This window comes from Panthera leo, chromosome A1, assembly GCF_018350215.1.
Source record: "Panthera leo isolate Ple1 chromosome A1, P.leo_Ple1_pat1.1, whole genome shotgun sequence".
Taxonomy (NCBI): Eukaryota; Metazoa; Chordata; class Mammalia; order Carnivora; family Felidae; genus Panthera; species Panthera leo.
The window spans coordinates 192730037-192757918 of record NC_056679.1 but is presented as its reverse complement, the minus strand read 5'-3'; the positions used below and the strand labels follow the sequence as shown (position 1 = coordinate 192757918).

General features: G+C 49.2%; 1 protein-coding gene across 3 annotated transcripts in view; it reads left to right on the top strand.

Moving 5' to 3' along the window:
• The first annotated feature begins 10412 nt into the window (after nt 1–10412).
• GALNT10 (polypeptide N-acetylgalactosaminyltransferase 10) overlaps nt 10413–27882 on the top strand; it is a 221563-nt gene continuing 204093 nt past the window's right edge. The window contains exon 1 of one of the 3 annotated variants that reach the window (XM_042948517.1): nt 10413–10619. In XM_042948517.1, the coding sequence (XP_042804451.1) occupies nt 10461–10619 (159 nt within the window). In that variant the 5' untranslated portion in view covers nt 10413–10460. The remainder of the gene's footprint in view (nt 10620–27882) is intronic. The other 2 variants (XM_042948527.1, XM_042948533.1) reach the window with 2 other exon arrangements.

Here is a 27882-nt window from a genome sequence, read left to right as displayed (position 1 = left end):
AGGATCCCGGAAACCAGCACTGGAGCTAGAAAACCAGGAGCCGAGGTGGTTCTCGTGCGTCATTTTCTCTCTCGGTGCCTCTGTTCCTTGCACTCCTGCTCTATTGTCTTCATTTGACTGATGTACTTCCGGTGTTTCTCCGAGGTTTTTGCTTTCCTGTGCTTTCTCCTTGTGTGTGGCCCAGGAGTAATCTCCACCCTGATGTTACCTGAACGTCCACCTTTGGGGACCAGCAGTAGCTGCCTTCTTCCCTTTGTGGCACTTGATTCCAATTTCGGAGACAGAATCTGAGAGGCTCCACTCATCCTTTCTAGCCGGGTCGGGCAAATCCTAGGCCAAGGCCAGTCCATAGATGAGGATGGAGCCTGGTTCCCAAGGCAGGGAATTCGGCCATTTGAGGTAGCAGGGTTCTCCTTCTTGCAGGCACCTGAAATACGTCCGTGTAGTAGGCCTAGAGGGGAAGGTATAACTTTAAAATTTATTAGGCCATAAAATCAGCATTATTAGGTAATTGTTTGAACGTGGGAGGTGAGCTGGAGTGGCGGCAAGGATGACGTCAGGGGCTGGCTTGGGTAACTGGGTGATCTCTCTGCTCCACTTTCTTCTCTGTTGGTGCTGTTCTCGGGTTCTCAGGAAGCTTCTCCACCTGATTCAGTCAGGGTCTCTGGCTCTCACACACCAGGAAACGTGAGGAGAGTTTAATGAGGACAACAGGACAGGAGAACCACCAGGGAGAGTGCAGTACCCTGGGGTAAGAAACAATAGGTGCTGTCCAGCCTTAGGCCTGAAGGGGGAGGGCAGGTGCAGGTGACTGAATCCAAGGAGGGAGGCCTGCCTGACCAGAGCTGTGTGGCCTTTAGTGCAGACACATCCAGCCCTTATATCCCATTAAAGAAGTTGGGAAAAGAAATTAAATCTGATTTAGTTCTTCTCTCTCCCTCTGAAATCCTGCCCTGGCTGTCTAAGCTCTAACCCCAACAGGGAACCAGTGAGCAAGGAAGCCCATCGACGTATTGTATATAGCCGGCTCTGGGGCAGGAGAAGCTCGGAGGACACAGGTTAAGACGTCCAGTACCTTCGTCACGGTGGGGCCTAAAGCCAATCCGCAAGTGGCTACTACTTCCTGATAGCCTCTGCGTAAGAACCACAGAAGGCAATTGTTCTAATGTGCCTTAGGTAAGTCAGGTATCCATCCTTGGACCAATCACTAGAGCGGAAAGGAATAGCGTGCTCTCATTGGTTAAACCAGAAGCTAAGGGTGAAGTCCGCTCTGATCTAACCTCCCAGCTGAGATAGGGGAAAGTAAATACTCAAGGAAGATCAGGGTGGTGTCAACTAACCAGATAAAAATAACAGATGTCCACTACTGCCCATAACAGGGCTTGTTGAAGACTTTTGGCGGGGTTTTCTTGTTGTTGCTGGACATGTTGGGGGTGAGACACCAGAGTTCACTGGAGAATGGTGAGCCCAGCCCTTAAGGGATGAAGCTGTCCCCTCTCTGGACCTGTTTCCTAGCAGGGATGCATCGTAATATTCTTTGGTTCCAACACTCACCAGAAAGTTGTTTACCAACAAATTCATCCCGCTCATCAACAGTGCAGAACCCCCTCCCCTCCCCCATAGCCAGTAAGGAGCACAAGCATTGTTTTCTGAATTCTTTCTTTGCAGTTAGACCTACCCGAGACCTCTCTGGACCCACTGAAGTTTGCTGGAAGGTGCCACCTAGTGGAACATCAGATGACCTGTCGCTTGGACAAAAAGAAACCCTAGGAGGGTTTTAGAGCCCTGAAAGCCTTTAAGCAATGGTTCTTTCAAACTGGACTGCAGACTGAAATCACCTGGGGATGGCTGAATCCTACCCCCAGAGGCTCTGACTTAATTTGTCTGGGATGCAGGGCAGGCATCTGGAATTTTAAAAGGTCCCCTGGTGATTCTATGCATTGCCAAGGTTGAGGTCACTGGGCCATAGAGTACTCCACCCTTCATGGTACAGAGGTGTGCACAGATGGGAGCCAAGAGTCTCAGACTCCTAAGAAGCCCCTTTCTCCTGCACCCCACCACCTCTCCATTTGTGTTTTAAGACAACGTTTCCCCTTTGTGCAAAAATGAAAAGTAATTGAACAGGAAGCACTCTCATTTCCCAAGCCCTAATATTTATTTTAGTGGCAGTTCCAGGAGGAGGATGGCTCCCTATATACCTGATATTTGCGTCTGACACTGCCGACTAATGCTCTGTTTGAGATGTACCCACCTCATGACGTAGTAGATTTACTTTTTGAGATTTATGGCATTCTCTGTTTGCTCTTTCAAAATGTATCCTACCTGAAGCCCCTTCCACATGTGCTGCCGTAATCCAGCAGCATTCCTTTATAGTTGGCAGGACTGGCTTAATTGGCATCTCATTGTGGAAATGACAAAGTAGACTCCAAGAGAGAGACAGACAATTTTCTGTCTAGAGGTCATTTCAAATAGGCATCCTGCAAACTCTTTCTTTTTATTCAAACTAGAGCTGAAACGCCACTAAATGCACACTCTGGACTGAACCACCTGAGCTGGTGTTCCATGTCTGGCTCCCCTTCTCCCACCCTACCTTGTGAGATTGAGTCCCCAAATTTTGGTATTTAAAAACACCTCAGAGGGCATCTGGTTGGATGGCTGTATTTAATGCAACCATATTCTATATTTATCTAGACCTCTTTAATTCCTGCTATCACATACATTCATGGGCCCATACATAATAAGCCTGATGCTCGGAGAATTTGAGTAGCCTGTCTGAGCCACACAGGAAGTTAAGAGCAAAGTCTGGACTGATCCAGGCTGGGAGCCAGCTGGAGAAATTTCAGCTCCAGGACTTTTGTTCTCTTCCTCTATATTAGAAGTTTGAGCCTTGTTAAATGATCAATCCGGTAGAGATAGCAATTTGGGTCATTGACCCCTGTGTTAATGAGTTTCCTGAGTGCAGGTTTTAAAGAGCTGGGTGTTTGATTGATTAATTGATTCATTCATTTATTTCCCAAGTGTTTGCTGAGAACCTGTTTGGGCCAGGTACTATACTAGACAATGAGAGTATCCTGGGGAGCAAAACCAACCAACCAACCAACAAACAACATCTATGCATGATGTAAGCCCCTGTCCTCAAGGGGCTTACAGTCTAGTAGAGGACAATCACCCAGGAGCCATAAACGTTGTGACATTGCTAAGAAGTTACACGAATGGGGAGCTTAGTCCATAAAGAAAGGTAGGCAGGCTGCTTCAAGAACATGCTGATCTTGATGATCTCCAAGGAGAGAAAGACCAAGAAGGCACAGAAGTCAAATACCCAGAGCTTCTTAGGTTTTGCTTAGGGTCAAGCAGATTTCTGTCCTGCCAGCTTGGAAATTGTATCATTAAAGAGTCATAGTTATCCCCATTTCAGATGAGGAAATTGAGACTCAGAACATCTAAAGGATGTGGCCAAGGTTAAAGAGTATTTGAGGTACACTGAGTTGCAGACCAACATCCCCTGGCTTGCCGTTCTGTTCCATTTTCACACCCCCTCAGCTCAGGCCTAGACCAGACCGGCCTGAGGGGATAACCGTGGACAAATGGGGTCAGCAACAAAGGACCCTAAGAAAGCCAAGGTGAAGACGTCTATTAAAAAAGGTTTTCATTATCTTCAACAGGAAGGATGAGGGCCCGCCTCTATCATTTCTCTTCTGGTTGACCATTCTTGCTGAAGTATGTCTCAGGGGACCCCGAAAGATCTGCCTGTGACTGATGACAGGATGGAAAACAGAAAAGTAAACAAGAGAACAAGCAGCTCATTGTAAAAAAAGAAAAGGGACGTCAGGGTGGCTCAGGTGGTTAAGCGTCGGAGTCTTGATTTTGGCTCATACAGTTCATGAGATGGAGCCCCACATCAGGCTCCACACTGACAGTGCTGAGCCTGCTTGGGGTTTTCTCTCTCCCTCTCTCTCTACCCCTCCCCTGCTCATGCTCATGCATGCATGCTCTCTCTCTCTCAAAACAAATAAACGAAGAAGAAGGAGGAGGAGGAGGAGGAGGGGAAGGAGAAGGAGAAGAAGGAGGAGAAAAGGAAGGAAGGAAGGAAGGAAGGAAGGAAAGAAAAGATGAGAAGATGGGGGAAGAGAGGAGAGACCGTTCATCAAATGTTGATATTAAATCCTTTCTGTGTGTCAGGTATGTTGTTGCAGTAGTGGGGGATATAGCAGGGAATGAGCAGACAAGGTCTCTGCTCCATGCAACTGACATTCTATCCAGAAGAACTCAATTATAAACAAGTAAATAAGCAAATAAATAAGATTGTGGCTAAGAGGGGTATGCACTATGAAGAACACATAACAAGATGTAAACCATTGTAACAGTATTTCAGGTGGGTGGGCAGGGAGGGTCTCTGTGAGGAAGTGACTTTAACCTAAGATCTGAAGGATGAGAGGGTGGAACAACGGAGGAAGATCAGGGAATCAGCATTCCTGCAGAGACAGGGGCTAATTCAAAGGCCTTGGGGCTGGATTGAGTGGAGTAGGGTCAGAACCGGGAAGGAGGTGGGTGTGGCTGATTTGGAGTGAGTGACAGAAGAGTGATAGGAGATGAGATTGCAGAGGCCCCAGGCCACTGGTGAAGATTCCTGCCCTGCAGCTGAAATCCTGTTCATCCCTCCTCAGTGTTCCTAGTGGTGCTGGACTTTTATTTCAGTCAGTTACTAGTTTCATCACACCAGCATCTGGAGTAAGCCCTTTATGCACATTATCTCATTTAATGCCCATAATGGGCCTAGGATAGGTCAGTCTGAGAGTAACATATCTTGTTCAGTTTTATTCAGTGACCAGATCAGATTTCCCAGAAAAACAGCCAGAGGTAATAGGCTGCCCACATGTCTCAAATGGTATCATCTTAGTGAGTGGGATAAAGCCCCAGGAGCTCCCCTCAGCATCCTACGTTGTAGAGGGTGATCAAAGAAGCCTGGGATTAAAGCTGGGTTCATGGGTTAGAGTTTCCATTGAAGGCTGACCGAGCTGGCGTGCAGCTTTGATCAAGAAGTCACTCAGTAAGACACAAGAAAAAGCTCAAATCCAATTTTGTACAGACTCCTCTAGGGAGCTGGAAGAAGGGGTGGGGAGGAGAGACACTGAAGATTTTCCAGTACATGACCTCAGCTGCTATACTTCACTCATCCTGTAATTATTGAGCACCTATTGTGTTCCAGGCCTGGGAACAGCTTAGTTTTGTCTGCTCTGAGCAGGAGTATGAGCTGAAATCCATGTGCCCTGGCTCAGCTCCTGCTGCTTTGGCTCAAGGAAGGGGGGGGTACTCTTTTTGTAGATACCTCTGCTTGGAAGGAGTACCAGTTTCCTGATTCCCCCCAAAGGAGAAGTATGTGCTAGCAGAGGCAGGACATACTGTAAAGGACAACTCTATATCTATCTATATCATCTATATCTATATCTATATCTATATCATCTATATATCTATATCTATCTATGTCTATATATATAAAGTTCCTCTTTGGTTGGAGCTCATATTCTAGAGGAGGAAACCAAAAATGATACCTGTTCTAAAGAAAAATAAAGCAAATAGACATGGGGTGCTCTTTGATATTTTAGATCAGCTGGTCAGGGAGGCTTTCTCCAAGGCAGAACATTTGGTCTGGTTCCTGAGAGAACCAAGCAAAGGTTTAGAGGAAGAGATTTCTAGACAACAGCACAGCAAATTTGCAAAAGCTCAGAGGCCATCATCAACTTGGTGCATTTGAGGAATACAACGAGAAGACAAGTGTGACTGGAAGGGAAGGAGAGAGAATGAAGTCTGGAAATCGGGTCAGATCGGGTAGGGCCTCATGGACTGTGTTAAGGATTCTCAGAGATTATTCTAACAAATGGGAAGTCCCAGGCAAGTTCCCAGGAGCAAAGTGAGCCTCATGTTTGTAAAAGGATCACTCTTGCTACTCTGTTTCTAACATTGTGCTTCTGCTGGGAAAGCACATAAAAGAATTTTGCAACATTATCTTCAACTCAGGAACTTCCACTTTTGTCAGAGACATGGAAATTCAATTACATAAATATTGTGTTATCAACTGCAGTATAAACAACATAGGGCTGTTCATAGCAGCATTGTTAAGGATAGCCAAAAGGTGGAAATAATCCAAACTTCCATCCGTGGGTGAATGGATAGACAAAGTGTGGTATATACATACAATGGAATATCACTATATCTTCAAAAGCAATGGAATTCTTTTTTTACTATGAAATTTATTGTCAAATTGGTTTCCATACAACACCCAGTGCTCATCCCAACAGGTGCCCTCCTCAATATCCATCACCCACCCTCCCCGCCCTCCCACCCCCATCAACCCTCAGTTTGTTCTCAGTTTTTAAGAGTCTCTTATGTTTTGGCTCCCTCCCTCTCTAACCTTTTTTTTTTTCTTCCCCTCCCCCATGGTCTTCTGTTAAGTTTCTCAGGATCCACATAGGAGTGAAAACATATGGTATCTGTCTTTCTCTGTATGACTTATTTCACTTAGATAACACTCTCCAGTTCCATCCATGTTGCCACAAAAGGCCAGATTTCATTCTTTCTCATTGCCATGTAGTATTCCATTGTGTATATAAACCACAATTTCTTTATCCATTCATCAGTTGATGGACACTTAGGCTCTTTCCATAATTTGGCTATTGTTGAAAGTGCTGCTATATACATTGGGGTACAAGTGTCCCTATGCATCAGCACTCCTGTATCCCTTGGGTAAATTCCTAGCAGTGCTATTGCTGGCTCATAGAGAAGATCTATTTTTAATTTTCTGAGGAATCTCCACACTGTTTTCCAGAGTGGCTGCACCAGTTTGCATTCCCACCAATAGTGCAAGAGGGTTCCTGTTTCTCCACATCCTCACCAGCATCTGTAGTCTCCTGATGTTCATTTTAGCCACTCTGGCATAAGGTGGTATCTGAGTGTGGTTTTGATTTGTATTTCCCTGATGAGGAGTGACGTTGAGCATCTTTTCATGTGCCTGTTGGCCATCTGGATGTCTTCTTTGGAAAAGCGTCTATTCATGTTTTCTGCCCATTTCTTCACTGGATTATTTGTTTTTCGGGTGTGGAGTTTGGTGAGTTCTTTGTAGATTTTGGATACTAGCCCTTTGTCCAATATGTGATTTGCAAATATCTTTTCCCATTCTGTTGGTTGCCTTTTAGTTTTCTTGATTGTTTCCTTTGCAGTGCAGAAGCTTTTTATCTTCATGAGGTCCCAATAGTTCATTTTTGCTTTTAATTCCCTTGCCTTTGGAGATGTGTCAAGTAAGAAATTGCTGCGGCTGAGGTCAGAGAGGTTTCTTCCTGCTTTCTCCTCTAGGGTTTTGATGGTTTCCTGTCTCACATTCAGGTCCTTTATCCATTTTGAGTTTATTTTTGTGAATGGTGTAAGAAAGTGGTCTAGTTTCATCCTTCTGCATGTTGCTGTCCAGTTCTCCCAGCACCATTTGTTAAAGAGTCTGTCTTTTTTCCATTGGATATTCTTTCCTGCTTTGTCAAAGATTAGTTCGCCACACTAAAAGCAATGGAATTCTGATACATGCAACAATATGGATGGACATCAAAAACATTATGCTAAGTGAAAGAAGCCAAACGCAAAAGTACAAATATTGCATGATTCCACTTGTATGAAGTATGTAGTTAAACTCATAAAGACAGAAAGTAGAATGGTGGTTGTTACCAGGGGTCGAGAGGAAGGGAAATGGGGTGTCAGTGTTTAATGGGTACAGAGTTTCAGTCTGAGATGATGAAAAAGTTCTGGAGATGGATAGCGATAATTGTACAACAATGTGAATGTACTTAATGTCATTGAATGGTTAAAATGGTAAGTTTCATATTATGTATATTTTACCACTAAAATAATTTTAAAAACATTTTTTTAAGTTTATTTATTTTGAGAGAGACATAGAGAGTGAGCAGGGGAGGGGCAGAGAGAGGAAGAGACAGAGTCCCAAGCAGGTTCCGAGCTGTCAGCACAGAGCCCATAGTGGGGCTCAAACCCACAAACCATGAGATAATGAATCACCTAAGCTGAGATCAAGAGTCGGACTCTTAACTGACTGAGTCACCCAGGTGCTTCCCCAAAAAACATTTTTTAAGGTATAGAGCTAAGATCTAGGGAGAGAAGAGTGGACCTTCTAGGCAGAGGTAACAGCAAGTGGCAAGTGGCAAAGGCCAGGAGGCAAGAAAGGACCTCGTGTGCTCTAACGAACAGCAAGAAGGCAAAAGGGCTGGACACAATGAAGAAAGAAAAGGTGAGGGCTATTTATCTACAGCCTTGGGGATCTTGTAGCTTCTTGTAGGAGTCCAGTAGGAGATGGGAAACCACTGGTGGGATCTGAACAGAGGGGTGATGCTATCTAACCTTTGTTAAAACAGCCTCATTCTGGTTTCCGCTTTCTTTAAGGAGTCTCATTTGCAAAGGAGGGTAAGAAAAGCACTTTTTCACAGGGTAGCTAACTGTGAGCATTAAAAGAGGTAATGTGTGTCGGGGGTTTAACATGATGCCTGGCACAGAGTAAGCCCTTAATAAAAGGTAAGCATTACTGTGACAGAAGTTCAGAGAAAGACTGCAGCCCTCTGAGATTTGGAGGAATTCATGGAGGACGCAGCAGTTCAACTAGACATGGACAAGAATTCCACCAACATAGGGGCACCTGGGTGGCTCAGGCGGTTAATCCTCCAACTTTGGCTCAGGTCATGATCTCACCCTTCATGAGTTCGAGCCCGGTGTCAGGCTCTGTGCTGAACTCCCTAACCCCATAAATAAACATTAAAATATTAAAAACAGCGAGTAGGGGAGGGGCAGAGAGAGGAAGAGACAGAATCCCAAGCAGGTTCCGAGCTGTCAGGGTGGAAGGAACTTCACCGTCAACAGCACATAAAGGAAAACAGCAACATGGCAGGGCAGAGGACATAATAATGTTTGATCAGCCCCAGCAAGTCTCGGCAAGAAGGATTAACGCTGGAGCCTTAGTGATGGGGGTTTTGAAGGTTTTGTAGCAGATGTCCAGAGCCAAACTATGATTTCAAACAACTGAATCCCCATCGCTCAGCCTGGAGCTGGAAGCAATGGGAGGTCGGTGGTCCAAGGCTGGAGATGTCTAGGCATGGAAGTCAGCGGTTGGGCTGGAGACCCGAAGAATCAAGAGGGCGCAGGCGGGGCCGGCAAAGAGGAAGGCAGGGAGAGGCGCTTCATCCCTCGACGTCAGAAAGGAAGCAATTAAGTGGAGAGCACAGAGGAGCCACAGGCATCACCGTCGGAGCCAGCTCTGCAGCCCTTCCCAGCGCCCAGGCGGCCGACTTCCTCAGAGCCCTCATCATGGTTATGGGCACACTCCCCCGCCTAATGCGATTGTGCGTTTACTGTTTCAGCTCCCAGACCACAGAGCTTGAGTCTGTTTTCATTTCCTAACGGTGCCCGGCATAGTGTCTGGCACACAGTAGGCATTCACTAATGGTTAGCTGAGTAGCTGCGCGGGAGATAGAAACAGACAAGAGTTTTCGAGAAAGGGCTCCGTGAGCTAAGCAACCAGAAGTATTCGTGGGACCGGCGGGCATTCCAACTCCATGGAGGTTGGTCTCCCTCTCCCGCCGCTCTGCAGGGACAGCAGACGGGTGGCAGGCGGGCGCAGCCCACCACAGTTCACAGAGGGCGTTCACAACTAACGCCGGAACTCGGAGAGGAAGAAAACTAGGGCCCGGCCGCGGATCCGCGCGCGCCGAGCACAGCTGCGGCTCCATTTCACGCCTAGGACTACTGAGTCCCCGTGACAAAGTTGGTCCTCGGAGCGGAGGTAGGGGGGTGGGCAGTCACAGCCCGGAGCGTCCCGCAGGGCTCCAGCACCGTTCGCATCCCCCACAGGGAGCTCGTAAATTCTCGGGGCAGTACGGGGCAGAGCTTGCGGGCACAGCTTGCGGGAGGTCTCCCGCGCGTCCCAGCGCGCGAACAAGCACCTTCGCCCAGCCCGCACCAGTTAGCGCCCAACTCGCCAACTCCCCGACTTTCGCAAAGCTGCCGCGGGCGGGGCAGCCGCCAAGGAGCGGGCCGCACCATTGCAGCCCGAGAGGGGGAAGCTCTCGGTTCCGGGGGTTCCGCCGCTCCCGGACGGATCGGAAAAAGTCGCGAGAAGGTCGGGGCCCGCGGCGCACAGCGTTCGGCGGCCGAGCGGGAGAGGGGCGGTGCTGAGCGCGCGGCTGGGCGGGCTCGGGGGCGGCGGCGGCGGCGACACCCCCCCCTGCGGCGGCGGGGCGGTGGTAGAGGCTGGCTCCCCAGCCGGCGAGCGGCGGAAGTGCCGCGGAGTTGGAGCGGGGCCGGCGCCGCGGCAGCTTCTCCTCGCCGAGCTGCTGCCGCCGCCGGGCGGACGGGCGGACGCGCGGAGCCGGGGGCCGCGCGGCCGGGCCGGCGGGGCGCGGCGGGGCTGACCGGCCCCGATGAGGCGGAAGGAGAAGCGGCTTCTGCAGGCGGTGGCGCTGGTGCTGGCGGCCCTGGTCCTTCTGCCCAACGTGGGGCTCTGGGCGCTGTACCGTGAGCGGCAGCCCGACGGCACCCCCGGAGGATCGGGGGCGGCGGTGGTCCCGGCGGCCGGACTGGTGAGTCCCCCAGTTGCTGTGGGGGTGGGAACCCTCTCTCCTCGTATTCACTTGTAGCCTTCGCTTCCTTCCTCCACATTTGCCTTTCTGCCTTCTTCGTGTCAGCGCCGGAGACTCTTCTGTTCTTCCCATTTTGGGGATTGGGAAAATTGAGGCCCAGAGAAAGACAGGAACTTGTCCAGGGACCCCACGTGAGTCGGAGACAGAACCAGAACTAGAGACTGAGACTCCTGTTGCTCAGTCTGAAGGTGTGTTTCTTACTGTAGGTTACCATTCTCCTTTCCTTTCATGTCTGGTATCCCCTTACCTCTTTCAGCAGCTCTTGCTTTTGGAAGGTCCTGTCTGTACCCCTGTATCCCAGGATGACTTCTTCTTCAGGAGCTGCCAGTCCTTCTGTTTAGCGTCCAGGTCTTTTCTGCTTTTTCCCTCACCTGCTGATCTCTGTGTTCCCTGCTCAGTGGGACACCAGGTCTCCGTCTTCTCCCCATTTGTGTACCCTCCCCCCTTTTCACCCTCCCTCTTTCCCAGATCTGTGGATTTGTTGGAGGATGCACTGTGCGGGGCAGGGGGGGTGGGGAGACTCCTGGTTCTTGAGGGGCCTGCTGCCTTTGACCTTCTCAAGAGTCCAGAAGCAGGGATTCTGGTGGATGGATTCCCCCAAATTCCCAGAAGTGTTTGTGCCTGGGTGCCCTGAGGTTGGAACATCAGGTGCCTTCCCTGTCCCTTCTCGGAGTACCCATGATCCCTCTTGAACTTGTCCAATCTGACTAGGTGTGTTGTTTCTTGCACAAGACTAGGACCTTAATTGTTCTTGCTTCCTCTGAACTCCCCCACGTGCGTTTCTGTTGTGTCACACGTACATATAGACTGATAGCAGAAGCTCTATCAGAGCTCTCCTACCTCCCCAGCTCCCGGGTAGATACATGCCAGTGAGTGTTTGCATGCTTGAACTGTTTCACACAGTGGGACATTTCAGGTTTCCTTACAGGATTTCCTTGGCCCCATAATTTGGTGGATAATTTGTCCATCACTGTCCAACTTGACTTATCCTTGGCAGGATAAGGGAAGAGACTGACTTTTGAGGTTGATGTTTTTCTTTCTCTTCCTAGTATCAGGCTGCTTGAGCACAGAGGGCTGCTTGCTACCGGGATGACCAGTTTGAGTACAGCCTGTCACTCTGGTAATTGTTGCAAACCATCCTGGAGGGCCTCCTTCATCTCTTTGGTAGCTCTTATTGTTTGGAAATTAAGCTCCTCAACTCTTTTACCACCCTGGTTCAAACCCTGACAGCCATATTAGACCTCTTCCCCTTAAATTCTGTGTGCATATTGGTGTTTCCTTCATGAAGTCTTTCTTCTCTTCCCTGTACTGGCATCAGGGTCAGGAGGTCAGGGTTCTGTCCTCAGCTCTACCATTGACTTGCTGTGTGTGCCCTTGATCACCTCTCAGCTACCTCTCTGAGCCTCCTTTTCTCCATCTGTGAAATGTAGTTATTGGTCCAGCTCCAGCATTGTGATAGCATCAGTGAATCAGTGAGGAGTACAACGGCCACGTCTTTTTTCTTTCCTGAGGGCAGGGGTCCCTTTTAGCATCCCTCCTGTGGGGGCTCCACACTGGACACAGCCCCAGGTCAAGGGGGGAGTGCCCTGCCTGAGCACTAACTCTCCTTTGGAATGGCTGTAGCCAGTTCTAAAATAGCTCCTGACATTCTGCCTCTGCCTGGAGAAAGCCCTCGTATTTCATTTGCCGTGGATGCCAGAGACGTCCTGATTTTCATTTTCTATAGACCCAGATGTGTAGAGAGAAGGTCAAGGTTAACTGCCAGTTTGGCCTGAGCTTTCAAAGTAAATTACTCACTTGTGCAAGAGGGAATTGATGGAGTAAGGCAGCCTTTTGGGCAGAGAGAGGGGAGCAACAGCTGGGCACTGCTCAGAGCCCTTAACTGAGATGGACAGATAGGCTCATCTGGGCAGGTCTAGTTCTTGTTTATTTCTTTTGCTCTGGAATATCACGCAGAGGAGGAAGAAGGGGTGAAGGGGTGTGGTGGTGATTGAGGTGGGTACCGATGGATTATCCTTGCTTTGAAGGAACTCCCTTTGCTTCCTGGGAGTAGCAGAAAGGAGCTGTTTCCCCAATGATAAGCTCTGCTAGGTGCTGTGGGATTCAGCATTCATCTGCTCCCTTTCAGGAACACTCTGCCAAATTTCCACACAGCCACTTTTTGTTTCACTCTCCTGCAGATGCACAGCACTGGGCTTGGCCCCCAGTCCCTTGTCTGAATGTCAGCTGGCCTTGAGGGAGGAGGCTGACTTCTCAGAGCGATGGGGTTCCATCCCTCATCCCCGTTCACTGGAACATGGATGTAACCCATTAGTCTGCTATCTGGGAAATCTGGCATCTTGAGCACACAGGGCTTCTCTCGACAGGGCTGATCAGTTCTGAGCTCAGCTTGTCACTCTTGTAATTGTTGAGAATTATCCCAGCACACCTCGTTGATCTTTCTGGTAGAAATAACCGCAGGGGCCCTGGAGGGAAGGCTGACAGGACTTTATCCAAATGCAAAATATATTCCCTGTGGGTCTGAGGGCTAACATACCCACTTTTTGAGCAGCCCTTTAACTCTTGGACTTCTCCAGTGTATTGAAGGATAGAGAGTTTCAAGTTAAGAGCATTTATCATCTGCTGGAAAGTAAGTCTGTACGACTGTCATGCTAGCTCATCCTAGGCATACCTCTGGAGCTGGGTGGGGCAGTTGATTTATAAAGGACACATCATGCTTTCGGGACTTAAACATTCATCTAGTCAGACAGCTTTGTCCTCAGAAAGTTGTAAAACGAAGCAAGAAAAGCCAGTCTTGAAACTATCTTCATTTTAATTTAGGGGTCCCTCTCATTCGTAGCCCCAATCTGTTGAACATCTCTGTTTAATCCTACCGTTTAACATCTTGGTTTAATCCTACCGTCTGTTTCATATTCCAGACTTGGGAACTGGCTACTAAACACCCGTGTTAGGGAACGTGATGCAGTCCCTCCCCATTTCAGAGCCATAATCTGAAAGTGAGAAATGACTTCATTGGATAATAGCAACTGTGGAATAGAAATTGGTAGGATAATAGAATACCAATGACTTTAATTTTCAAGTATCAAGAGTTTTTCTCATTGTGTCAGAGCTGAACTTTATTCTCGGAACATCTAGAAATCAATACCTTTTCCCTCGCTTTTTTTAGTCTTCCTGGTGGCAGAGCCTTACCCATCAGAAAGTTAAGTACCCTAGAAATGTAGCCTTGGAATGATTTCTTTAATTTTCTGCAGAGGGGCTGGAACCCTTTATATTATTAATCTCTTCTGTGTCTGCATGCCCAGCTGAAACCTGATGCCACTGGGGCTGGGTTGTTGAGTTACCTGAGCAAATCTGGCTCCCTGCATTCCTCCTGTCATCCTAGGTAGATAGTCTCCTAAGGAGCCCAGCTGAGGAAGGCCTGGGAACAGGGGCCTGGGTTCTCACTCTCTCTCCTACCCCTAAACTCACTGTGTGACCTCAGGAGAGTGGCTTAACTTCTTTGGGCCTTGGATCTCTCAACTGTGCACTGAAGGCTTATATTCAGAAGAGGAAAGGGAAATGTGTATCATAATGGTGCTCCCCTCCCCTGGCCAGGGCAGACATGGCTAAACAGTCTCTGTCCCACTAAGTCCACACCACCTGTTTCTGGACACTGCTACTCAAGTGGAGTTAATGGCATGTTGAAACTGATTTGCGACACAGGGGAATAGATCCTTCGTGAGGAGGTTTCTAACTTTAATTTCCTGGGGTTCTGTGAGTTGGTTTGGAAGCATTATTGAAAAGGCCTAGGTAGTGAAAGTATGTTAAAACAGACCTCCGTACCGGAGTTGTGGTGAAGCCGCTACTTACCTGGGGATATGTTCATACTCCAGCGCCTTCTTTCAGGCTGTGGTCTGAGGATGTGAATTCAGCCTTTAATCTGTTGGTGCCAGTGACATAACAAATAACGGAATCGGGAATGAAAACGCGAAGGCCCGTTTTATTTTTTATCTTTTTTAATGTTTGTTTATTTTTGAGAGAAAGAGAGACAGAGCGTGAGTAGGGGAGGGGCACAGAGAGAGGGAGACACAGAATCCCAAGCAGGCTCCAGGCTCTAGGCTGTCAGCACAGAGCCTGACGTGGGGCTCAAACTCATGAACCATGAAATCATGACCTGAGCTGAAGTCGGGCACTCAACCGACTGAGCCACCCGGGCGCCCCCGCGAGGGCCCATCTTAAAGGGAACCATCTAGCTTGCTAATTGTACAGTGACCACCGTCAGGTCTCACGAGAGAGATGGCATCAGGATCTCATCACTGAAAAACACCCTGAGGCAAACTGGCCGTCTGTGGTGCGTCCCGTGGCAGGTAACCGCTCATGATATTTGCAGTGTGTTCTGTATTTTCGTGTAACTGACTCCCCGTATCCCATCTATGTATCCGAGCTCCCAGGAAGACTGAAATAAGAGTCTTGCTTCTCAGAGAACCACCGTCCTCATGCCCAGTGCGGTGGGGAAAGGAGGTACCCTATGCGTGCCTGAGTTCCTGTGGCCAACGAGTACATCGTGGCCTCCCCTTCCAGAAGTATCTTGAAGGAGGAACTACATCCTCTTCTAGCACACAGCCTAAGGCTGGGCCCTTGGAAGGCGATCAGGACATGTTTGCTGAGCAATCGATATGTGTCAGAACAGGAGGGGGGGGCTTCAGAAGTCGGCTAGTCTGCCCACCTTGCTTTGTAGGTATGGAAACTGAGCCCCAGGAGCGGGGAGTACAGACCAGAACCCAGTTCTTCTCCAAATTCTTGCTCTCTTTCACCACGAATATTTTTTCCCTCCACATCCTAATAATTGATTCTTCTCTACCATTATTTCCCACACGAGCCGCGATTATCACTCCCAGTTTTGGAGACCAGTACTTATTGACTAATTATTGGCTGGAACTTACCTGGCTTTTTTGCAGCTCCATTTTTATACATTTCTTTTCAAATTTTTATAGTGTTAAAGCAAGTAAAATGAATTAAATCTTAAGGTGGCCAAGGGATCCGGCTGGAAAATTGAGAAATTAAACGGATGCATTGCGTGTGGCATCATCACTGCTATCTGTGACAGACGAAGCTAGCGTGAGCTTGAGAGCCACTTCAGATTCTCTATCAGTTGCAAACAACAGAATGAAATACGCTACATGGGCTGAAATGAGTAAGGGAATATATTAGCTCCTGTAATTGCAGTGGCTTCAGGTATGGTATCATCTAGAAGTTCCTGCCCTAGACTGAGCCCTTGTGGTAGCTAAAAGCGGTTGTAGCCCTTCCCGACCTCATGTTCATACCCAGATCCTGGAGGAGAGAGTCTGTCTCCTCTGGTAGCATCTGCTGAAGAGGGAGGAAACTTTTTTCCTCGAAGCGCTAGCAAGATCTCCTTAGGTATCATCAGCCTAATCCGGATCTGATGAGCTCTCTGAACCATCCACACTTGTCAAGAGGATGAGCGATGCTGATTGACTTAACCCACGCAGGAGCCAGGGGTAGGCTCGGGCCATCCGCCTTGTAGGAAGGTTTTTCCCAGAGAAAAGCCCGGGCGCTTTTGTGGAGAGGAGGGGAAATGCAGTGTAGGGATGAGGACTACAGGTGTCCATTCCAGAATCTCACTGGCACAGTGTCCCAGGCAGTCACTGCTGGAATCAGGCTTGGTCCCCACGATCAAACCTCTTGGCCATGCAGGACTCAGTGCTGATCACTGGACCTACAGTCTGGGTGTCTGGCATCCCAGTGGTCCCGGCTGTGCCGCCCCTTAGCTGGGATGATTAACTCCCTGAGCCTTAGTTTCCTCTTGAGGAACCTCGCATGTGAATGCTTGCTGGTGTGGAGTAGAGGGCTGAGATGAAGCGCAGTTTGAAAGCTGCCTTTATTTAATCTTGTGAGTCCTGCTGCCGCCTTCCTTCCCCTCACAGACGTCCTGAGAGCTGCGCCCCCCACTCCCCACCCCACATTAAAAGTCAGTTCATTGAACATTTCTCTCAAGCTGAAAAAGAACTTCTGTCTCTTCAGCTTTGACTCTTTTTTTCTGCCTGGCCCTCTTAGCTGGAGGAGGCGGAGTGTTCATACTTTGGAAGCTAAACAATTCCGCTTGCTGTGGTGGGTGGGTGTGTATTTATGAGTGTGTAGCTTTCTCTCCATGTGTCTCTCTTCGCTCTCTCTTATCTTTGGATGGTTCCTGTTTGCTGCCCTCTGCTGAGTGTAGATAGGAGAAGGACGGGAAAAAAGCAGGCCCATGTTTTCCTTCCCCTTTGGTTTTGAGAGAATTCTGAGCTTCAGATGCTGAATTTTCCTCTGTTTGCGCAGGTGATAAAAAGCCACAGCGTAAAATGACACTAATAAGAATGATGATGGTATAGATGACAGGGAGAATGATAAGGTTAATAATAATAATCACAGTGGCTACGATTTCTTTGGCACTTATTCTGGTAGGTGTTGGACTAAGAAGCCCTTTACCTGTATGTCTTGTTAAATACTCCCAGGTATAAACAGGTAGGAATGAATGAGGGAACCAGGGCTCACGGAGGTGCACATAGTGGCCTGAGGATACACAGCCTCTGGTTGTGGGGCTGGTGTTTGAGCCTGTGGGTCTCTGATCCAATGCCTGAGCAGGACAGAGGACCTGTTTCCCACCCTGCCCTGACACCCACTCCTACGAGGCTACTACGGGAGCCCTGCTGTCTGAGCAGAGGGGAAAGACCATTGTGCTGAGACTGAACCCTCTTCAGCGGCTGAGGTGGAGCCCACATGGTCACTTGAAGAGGCCCCCTCACCAAACCGCCCCCGCAGCCCTGTTGGCAAAGCGACTCCCCCATCCTCCTAGACCGAGACATCATGGGGCAGCGTGTAGGGCTCTAGTTTTGGAGCCGCTTGATTCAGATCCCTAGCCCTGGGCAAGTCACTTGGCCTCCATGCCTGGATTTCTTGGTCTGTAAAATGGAGACAGTGTTATGTGTATTGATGGTTGAATGAGTCACAGTGGGTAAGGCCCTGAGCACAGGCTGGGTACAGAACGAGTCCTCAGTAACTGTGGTTATGCTCCTGTTTGTGGGAAGTGCCTGGCTTATAGCAGGGACCCAGTTCTTCATAGTAGGGACTCAGCTTCCCTGTGGCTCAGATAGGGAGGGAGGCCTCTTTGTGGTTGTTGGAAGGTGAGGTCTGAGGAGAGGTGGTTGGCCTCATGGTGCAGCGTTCAGAGGTGGAACAGGGCCGCAGTGTCTCTGGTGATTGGGGGTGGGAAGGAAGGTGTGTTTGCACAGCTGCTCTTTGTAGTCCACTCCCCGACGCTCTGGAATCCAAAGCAATTATTGGGGGAACCTTCCCATTTACTACGCTGGGCGAGAACCCAGATCCTCTGCGTCCTTCTAAGAAGTATTTTTTGCCACCTCCGGGAAGTATTTTTTGGTCACTGCAGCCCCCAGGAGTTGCTCACTACTAGTGTTAGTTCCCCTGAGCATTGATTTTATCACCCGTCCACTTAGGTTGGAGAAACTTCCAGAAAGGCATGGCCTGGGGCTTCTTTCTGCTGCCCACTCCCTGTACCTTTCAGGGTATTTCACATCTCTCTGCCTCCACACACACTGCTCCCTTGCCTCTCTTGCCCTTCTTCCCTGGCACCTGGCCCCTAAGCCTCCCTCACTCCTGTAGGGGCAGCCTGGGGTTGTCCTCTTGCTACCAGGAGCCCAGAGCCCCTTATATAAATGTGTCGTGTGGTGCAATAATTGTTTTTATTTGATCTGTCCAGACTGTCGTCTCCTGAAGGCAGGAACTAACCTCTGTCTCGGTTGCCCACTCTAATTTGCCCCAAATATTTGCCAAACAACTGAAGCAGCAAGCAAGGAGTGATCTGGTTGGTGCCTGGTAACTGCTGGCGGAGTGCAGGGGCTTAGCCTTGAGGAACGGCTCTTCTTGGGTGCTTCAGAATCCCCGGGGAGCCTGTTAACACCGGGGCTCCAGGGCTCGCGCCCAAGGAGCATGATTGGGCCGGTCTGGGGTGGGCCAGGGATCATCCTTCGGGGAACTCTCTCCTCTCTGTCCACATCTCCAACTTGTCAGCATCCCTGGGAGGCAGACCTGACTTTCCCCAGGGGCCCACTCCAATCTCCGCAGGAGTGCTTTGGGACCTGCCTTTGAACTTGTATTTCTGGGGAGCGTGTTTATCTGCAGTTTCCCAAGCTGCCAACCAGTGCCCGCAGAGGGCTGTTATCAGTGGCACTGTGTCAGATGCAAGGGGTGCAGGGTTGGGATCCGGGACGGGCGGTGCACTTTGAAAATGCCTTTGCCGTGGGCCACAGGGACTCTCTGGGCCCTGAGGTTTTGTTTTCCTCTGATACCTGTGATCTGTTGCCTTTCCAGGACACATGCTCTGCCTTCCTGCCAAGGGGGCAAGGAGGAGGTGTCTGTAGGTGGGGGTTGAGGGCAGTACTGAGCCAGGGCCTCCCTGGGAAGGTGCGACATTTGGGAGGCCGTGTGAGTCTCTTCCTTGAGTTGGAGAGAGCATAGGATTGGGGGCAGGCTCCTCTGATTCCCGGGCCCACCACTGTCCCTTATTCACTCTGTGTCCAACTCTGGACCTCAGCCTTATCCTAAAATGAGCACCATGGTCACTGCTTCACAGTATCACCGTGATGATTAAGTGAATTGCAGATGAGAAAGCTGAGGTGCAGGGAGGTACAGTGACATATCCAGGGTCACACAGATAGGAAGGATGGAAACCAGATTCCAACCCAGGTGTCTCACTCAGGTGGAGCACCCAGCCCCAGGCTTCCTTCTGCTGTCTTGCCACCTACCTGCTCCGTGACCTTGGGTGAGGCTACCTTTCCTTCTTCCCCAGGCCATGAGGAGGCTGCAGGGGGAGGTTATTGCCAGAGGCCCCACGAGCCTGGTTCTTGGATGCGTTGTGTTGGCTCCAGAAAGCTCTTCCGCGAGCTGAATGCCCGGGCGTCAGTGCCAGGGCATGATTACAGCAGGTCCCACGTGCCTCTCGGGAGCGTCCCTCGGGCAGCCTCCCAAGAGCCCAGTTAACTGGGGTCGTGTGTTTGTACGAATCTCTCCGTGAGTTACAGATGTCAGCTTTCTCAGGGAGGCCGGCTGCTAAGCAGAGGCTGCTGGCGGGGCCTCTGCAGGAAGGGGGTTTCTTAAAGGGAACAGGTTGGAAACATCTGGCGGGGGAATGTGTGCGACAATTACTTCCTGCTGCTGAAGCACATTGTATGTGCTCGACTGAAAACTGTTATTTTTGCGTGTTTCCTCCTGAGCATTGATCAGAGGCAGCTGCTGACAGTTAAAAAATGTGTGTGTGTGTGCATGTCTATTTGTGAAGGAGTAAGTTTCTAAATTTGGTACCTAACAAGTGAAAAGTTAGCGCTTGTGTTTTGGGGGCATCAGGGTCTGTAGTAGGATTCCTGGTTAGTTTATTGACAGTAAACCTTAATGACAGTCTTCTTCAGAGAACTTCTTACATTACTTCATTTGACCTTTGCACCGTGTTTTGTTTTGTTCTGTTTTGTTTTTTACACCTTACCTGTATACTTTAATGCAGATTGCAGACTGGTGGCCTGGGTCCAGAAGTAGCCCAGAAATATGTTTCATGTGGCTCACCCAGTGCTGGCCCATAGATGGATGAGTGTCTTTATTTTTAAGTGCCGGAGAGTTGTCAGCACGTGAACATTGGGATATTTCACATTAAAAGAAAAAAATGCTCATTTCTGGCTTTTCTAGAAAATGAGGAAAACCGTAAAAGTGTTGGCAACGGGGTCCAGGTTCCAGTATCACAAAAAGTGGCTGGATCTGGGTAGCAGTTGCCCACTGTAGAAAGACCTCAGCTTGAACCTGGGTTCTTCAGCCTTTCATGTAGCCAGCCTGGCCTCTGGAGACATGTGAGTTTGGGAGCCCTTTGTCTGATTTGTCCTTTTTATGTCATGGTGGAGGCACAACAAGGCTTGTGATCCCCAGTTTGCAGAAGAGAAAGACAAGATTCAAATAATATACGTGACATAACTGGTCACAGAGCCAGTAAGTTGAGGCTAGTCCTTTTTTTTTTTTAATGCTTATTTATTCTGAGAGAGAGACCAAGCACATGTGTGCAAGCAGGGGAGGGGCAGAGAGAGAGAGAGAGAGAGAGAGAGAGAGGGAGAGGGAGAGGGAGAGGGAGAGAATCCCAAGAAGATTCTGCACTGTCAGTACAGAGCCCGGCTTGGGGCTTGAACTCACAAACTGCAAGATCATGACCTGAGCTGAAATCAAGAATCAGGTGCTTAACCAACCCAGGCTCTCCAAGGCCAGTCCTTTTTGACTGTAAGCCCAATGTACTTTTTGGGGAGGCTGGGGGGAAATGGTTACTTGGAAATATAAACATATAGACCTATGGCTCTTGAACAAACTCCCTTAGGTTTATATCCACATGATTTATACTGTGGCTCTGTCTGAGCCCAAGAACGATTTACCTTGTTTCTCTATGTTTTTTGGTACTCTGAATTTGAGGTCCACCCCATCTAATGAAGTTTGCTCCAGTTGTGTGAGGGGCTGCCGTAGGTTTGTTTGTTAGAAGTGATGTGAGCACAGAGTGCATTTTGTTTTCTGCCTTGGGCTTCCTGGCATGTCAGGAAACCCCAGAATGTGCCTTCTTGTTACCGCGGGAGTGTTAGGAATCTACGGTGAGAGGCAGGACGGCTTTCCAGCAGAAATGGCACATACCGCATTCCCTTGTCTGAGGCGGCCTCAAAGGCATCTATCTGGGGGCATTTCTAGAAAAGAGAGGGCCTGTGTGAGGGCCCTGAGCTATCTGGGTGAGGCAGTTCAGCCGAATACAGCCCCCGGTGCCTGTGAGTGCAGGGATGACCCTTTGTCAGAGCAGGAGTGGCTGTACCTCCCGCCCCACCGCCCCCCACTCCAGGGACCTTCCCTTAGAGGTTCCACATGGCTGCTGGTGTGGCAGTGGGGCATGGGGTGTGGGACACAGAGGTGTGACAGCTGGTTCTGGGCTGAGAGTTCGCTCTCTTTGAGCCCTGGCTCCACCACGGTAACAGTAACGTTTCTTAACTTACTGAGCTCTTGGGGCATGCCATGCACTGTGCCCTTCTTATTTCTTCAGCATTGTAAGCAGTCTTACTGTGGTCATTTCACAGGTGGGAAGACTGAGGCTCAGGAAGCATAAGCAACTTCCCAGGCCTGCAGAAGATGTAGGTGGCAAGACTGAGACTCAGATTTCTGATTCTCAAACCTGTGCTCTTAACTGCCATGCTTTATTGGCACCTTGGCAAGCCATCGAACCTCTTTGGGTCTCCATTTCCTCCCCTGGAAAGTGGGGATAATGTGTTCCTGGCATGCCAGCAGAGTACAGGTAAGAAGGGCTCATCAGCTTTCAGACCCATTCTTCTTGCCTGTCTCCCTGGCTCTGGGCAGCTGTCAGGCATTGCCACCTGCTGTGTTATCTTTCCCGCCGGGATAGGCAGGGATCCTCTGCTCCTGAGTGTCAGGGTTCACCTGAGGAGGCAGCCCTGTGCCTCCCTGTGTCTCCCTTGGCAATAGGAGAGGCAGCCGAGCCCTGCCCCAGGGAACAATGGGGCACATTCAGAAGGCAGCCAGGTGCCAAGCCAGAGGTGTTGAAGGGACATTTGATTAGTTTTAACCCTAGTGGTCAGGCTTTTGCTCTTTCTTTCTCTGTAGAAGTTAAGTGGGAAGGAAACAGGTGTGGCTTTCCTCTCCGTGCAGTTCACGTGGCCTTCTGATTTTGGGCATGAGTACACCTCTTCGACCCCTCTCCTATCCTCAGTCCTCTCCTGTCTCTGCATAAGTCTGTGTCTCCCTCCTTGCCTCCAGCCCCTGCTGTCTCTGTGCTGTGTGTGTCTCACTCAGCAAGTGTGATGAGAGCTGAGACTGAAGAATCCACGATTCCAAGGGACTATCTTTCATCTTGTGCCATCTCTCCCAACCTCATTCCTGCCAGGCGGTCAGCCAGCTTTGGCTTGCACACCTCCAGTGAGAGGGAACTCACTTTCTTAGCTCAGCAGAGTCCTAGGTAATCTGCCATGGCTCAGGGAGGCTTAGAGGATTTCTTGAGTGCCCACTCTCCTTTTCAGGCTCCTCTCAAATCTTTCCTTTTCCAGAAAGTCTTTTCTGATCTTTCCAGTTAGAATTAATCTCTGTCTCTTGGAAATGCTTATAGAATTTAATTTGTACAGCTTTAGTGGCACGAACGTTAAAGTGCTATGTTTTGCCATTTCTCTAGGCAGAGGAAAGTAATGTTGAAGGAGCTTTCCCAGTAGGACAGCTCGTTGGGTGAGGTTCCAGCTGGAGAGAAGGGATACTAGAGAACTGCCATGTGGGCCTGGGCTTCCTCCTGTATCTATAAAGTCCATCTCCAAACTTGGCCAGTGTATGTTATGTATTCTTTTCGTCCAGAGAATATGTTAGGCTTTGTGGGCCATATGGTCTCTGCAACGACTTCTCAACTCTGTCGTTGTAGTGTGAAAGCAGCCAGAGACAATACATAAATGAACAAGTGTGCTGTGTTCCAATAAAACTTTATTTGCAAAATAACAGGCAGCAGACGGGATTTGCAGGCTGCGGTTTGCTGACCCATGTTCTAGTCTCTTCCTGGTGGATCAAATGACTTTAGTTGCTGTGTGACCTTGGGGGTGCGGAGGTCCTTCTCCCAGCATGGATGAATGGAATGTTATGGGTTGAATCATGTCCTCTAAAAGATATGTTGAAGTCCTAACTAACCCCTGTACCTCAGCATGTGACCTTATGTGGAAATAGGGTCATTGCAGATGTAATTAGTTAAGATTAACTAATTGCCGGTGTAGGGTGGGCCCTTAATCCCATATGATTGACTTAGGTCCTTACAAGAGGGGGGACACAGTGAGGGAAAGAGCCATGAGAAGATGGAGGAGGAGACCGGAGTGATGCTGGCATAAACCCAGGAATACCTCAGGCCACCAGCAGCTGGAAGAGGCAAGGATGCATCCTCCACCAGAGGCTTTGGAGGGAGCATGGCCCCACCAACACCTTGATTTTGAACTTGTAACTTCCACAACAATGAGGCAATAAATTTCTGTTATTTGAAGCCACCTAGTTGGTGGTGCTTTTTTAAGGCAGCCCCAGGAAACCAATACATGGACCATTTTCCATTTTCTCATCAGATTGTTTAATGGGTGTGCATGAGTGTGTTGATGCGTTGTGTTTGGGTAGAGGTGGATAAAACACTCTGCAAGGCAGGGATAATTGTCATAATCTCTTCTAGCTACTTCGATTCCCTTTTAACTCATGAAAAAAGCCTCTCTTCCTATGGAGGATTAGCATATTACCCTGCACGTATGTATTCTTTAAAGCCACACTCCTTATTAACAGATCAGCCTTTTTTTTTTTTTTTTTTAAACTTAGCCATTAGCCTGGAATACCAATGAGTAAACATGATGCATACTGCCTTTTATTTAACCCTATTATCTTTCTTTTTCTGACTTTTGACTACAGTAATTTCAACCACCTATTTTTGTTCTGGGTCCCAACTCACTTGATTTGAAGGCTTACTATGTGTTAAGTACAGAGAATAGCCCCTGCCTTCAGAGGGCTTGTAGTCTATAGAGGATATAGACAAGTACACAGTGATGTAGAACACAAGGCAGAGCGTACTTAGTACCGTGGGAGGGGTCAGCCTGGTGTTGTGAGGTGCTGGGAAGAGGAGGTCACACTGATTTAGGTCAGGAAGGACTTCTGAAAGGTGGTGACTTTTAAGGTGGCCCCAGGGAAGGATTGGGACCTCTCAGCTCACAGAAAGCGGGGAACCTATTCTAGGAACAGGGAGTATGCCTAAGTCACTGAACCTTCAGATATCAAATAACTGCAGGGAGGTAAGGGCCAGATCACAAGGGCTCTGCTGGGAGGCTGGGGAGGCTGGACTTCCAGAAATTGGGAAGCCATGGGCAGTTTTTGCACAAAAGATGATCTGAACAGAGGGGTGGCTCAGAGAGGTGGATATGGCAGCGCAGGAAGTAATGCAGGCTGTGGGCTACTTTGGAGGCTATGTGGGTGGAGTCCATTCATTTGTCCACTATACTCTGCTGTTGTCTGGACACCATGCCAGGTAGTGAGGCCACCAAGAGGCATAACTTGCAGCCTCTGAGCATCAGATACTGATAATAGTAACTCCCATACAGGCTACCTTTGCCCAACACAGTTTTAACTACCTTACATAAAAGGTTTTCTTAGTTTTCACAGCAACCTAATGGTGTACACACTGTGATATCTCCATTTTATAGGAGGGCACTAAGCACCATGGAGAGGAAATGTCACACCCAAGGTCACATAGTTGGTCACTGATGGAACTGTGATTGGCCTGCAGGGTCCTGAGCCTTCACCACTAACCTTGACTCCATACACCCAACAGGTCATTTAGAATACAGTGAGATCTGTTTCTGGTAACTGCAGGTAAAAGTTCCATGTGAACACATAGGAGAGCAAATTAACCCAGATGGGCAGGGTGGGTAGAGCAGGAAAGGCTTACTCAAGGAGGGAATCGTCACCTAAGTCTTTGAAGGTGAGTGGGGTAATTTAGCCAGGCAGGCAAAGGGCTGGGTGTAGAATGGGGAGCATAGGGATTTTCTGTGGAGGGGAAGCACAGTCCCAGAAAGGGGAAGACAGCATGGTGTGTTGAGGGCCTTCCAAGTTCAGTGTTGCTGTCCCCTAGTAAGTAAAGCCAGGAGTGGGCCTGGCAGACGCTAGCATGTAGGTAGGGCCAGGTCCATGGACTAGACTCTACCCTGTGGTTGCCAGAGACATGAAGGGCATTGGGCAGAGAAGTCTTGTGACCAGATTTGCTTTCTGATGGGACCAAGAGTTGGAAGAGATCCAGGAGGTCATTTTGTCAATCGCTGTCAGATGTCTGCATGCGAGAGCAGATGACACAGAGGAGCTCCCAGGACAGGACTCGTGAGGCCAGAGCACTCCAAGCATGGGACGTGACTCGGAAGGCTCGGCTAGTTGTTTAGCTGGTGTTTGGGTCTGTAGTTCTGCTTCATTCAATGTGTCATTCATCCATTGGATTTTGACTGAATGCTGAACGTGCCCAGGCTGGCTCTCTGCTAAGCACTTGACATTCCAGGAGGAAAGGACATGGTCTCTGCCCTTGAGGCCAGCTGGACCACTAGGCAGATAATTCCAGGGCAGTGGGATGCAAGCAGTCGGTGGAGTGGGCATTGGGCCCTGAGAGCACAGTAGAGGAAGCACAGTCTCCCTGCTGCTGCCTCTCTCCTTGCCCCATCCCCACCTCACTCCCAGCCTTAAGAAAAAAAAAATTTTTAACACTTATTTATTTTTGAGAGACAGAGCGTGAGCAGGGGAGGGTCAGAGAGAGAGAGAGGGAGACCCAGAATCTGAAGCAGGCTTCAGGCTCTGAGCTGTCAGCACAGAGCCCGACACGGTGCTCGAACTCACAAACCGTGAGCTCATGACCTGAGCTGAAGTCGAACGTTTAACCGACTGAGCCACCCAGGCGCCCCACTCCCAGCCTTGTAAAGCCACAGGCTTGCCTGGATTTGAATCCCAGCTCTGCCCTTTACTAGCTGTGTGATGTTGGGAGTTACTGAATCTCTTTTTGTCCTCTGTTTTAAAATGAGCACGGTAGTAGTCTACCTCAACAGATAGCCATCAGGATTAAATTAGTTCCTGTCCACAAAGCAGTCAGGATAGTGCTTTGGCATACAAGAAGTGCTCCATACATGCTCTTATTACTTTAGGTCCAGAATCCCTCAGCCTAAACCCTCTGTACAAGGCACATTTTAGGTTTCAGAATTACGTTAGTCAGGGTTCAATCAGGTGAGAGAAACCGCCCAGTTATCTAAACACTGAAAGCTTAATATAAAGAATTATGAACTCTGACAAGAGATTGCAGTAATGAAGGATTGACTGCTATGAAGTAACGAGTGCTCTAAATATAGCGTAAAGAATGTGGGGATAGCAGATGTAGGAGCAGTGGCTCCCCGTAGGGCTCAGGTAGAGCACCAAGGAGCACCCCCGTCCCGGTTGCGATGGAATTCGAAAGGAAGATCCTCCCTCCTGGGGCTGAGACGGAGCACTCGTAGAAGAGGCCCCCAGGCAGAGATCTTGGCTTCGTTGGGGAGGGCACAGCTGTGCTTCGCGAATGGTAGAGAAGCAGCTGTGGTGCCACGCCAGTGATGGGTGCCGGGGACAGCTGTCCGTGGTGAGGCGCCTCCCAGAAGGCAGTCGGCTACAATACCACGGGAGTGGGTAACACGGGGAGGCTGCTGGCGGCTTGGTGCCGTTGTACACTGTGGCCGGACGATAGAAACATTGTGTTTGCAGCTCTGGCTGGCCCTGTGCCAGAGACGTGGTCATCAGGCTAACGTGAGTTCGCTCCTCGGTGAGTCACAGACAGAAACTAGACCAGGTGGCATGGTCACACAAAGGAAACTTTATTTGCAGCAAATAAGGAGATCACGGGGAATAACTTCCAAAGCCGTGAGCCCCCAGACAAGGGCGAATGGGTTGCTTTCACTCAGGGTTAGGAGGACTATTCATCGTTATGTAGAGGCGAACGTAAGGTCATGCCTATATGTATGTTGTATGCTATGTAAGTGCGGCTTGTGCTCCTCCTTGGGCAGAGATTTTAGTGTCAAGGGAGCTGCATGGGTCACCCCGCGGTCCGTCTGTACAGGTACAGGTCAGAGGTTAGGCTCAAACTGGTCTGTGTGGTCTGGGCCTCCAGAGCCCTTCGTCCGGGCAGTTGTCATTGCTTGGGAGGTGGCTTTGGTTTCCATCACTAGATGCTTTGCCTCTTGGGTCTTTTGCCTGAATTAAGAGAGAAGCTGCAAAAAAGAGCGTAAGGAAAAGTGTAGGACAGAGGTTGGTGGGTCCAAGCAGGTGAGCAGTAAAGGTCAGGTCTTGGGGTCCAGCTGGTAACAAAGTCATCTGTGCTGCCTGCCTGGCACATGTACCAGAACCAGGATAGAAAACATACAGGAAAACCCTTTCCTCCCACAGTGTCTCTCTAGCATCTTCGACCTGTCACCGTGATTACTATTAACATCATGTTGTCTAGCGAGGGAGAAAGTGTTTAAAGGGCCCAGATCTATTTTTGCACAGCAGACAAGGAAGGTGCATTTGTGGTTGGGAGGCAATAAACTGGTCAGGGGCACAAGAATCTTTCTGATTTAGGGAAGTTGATGCAGTGCAT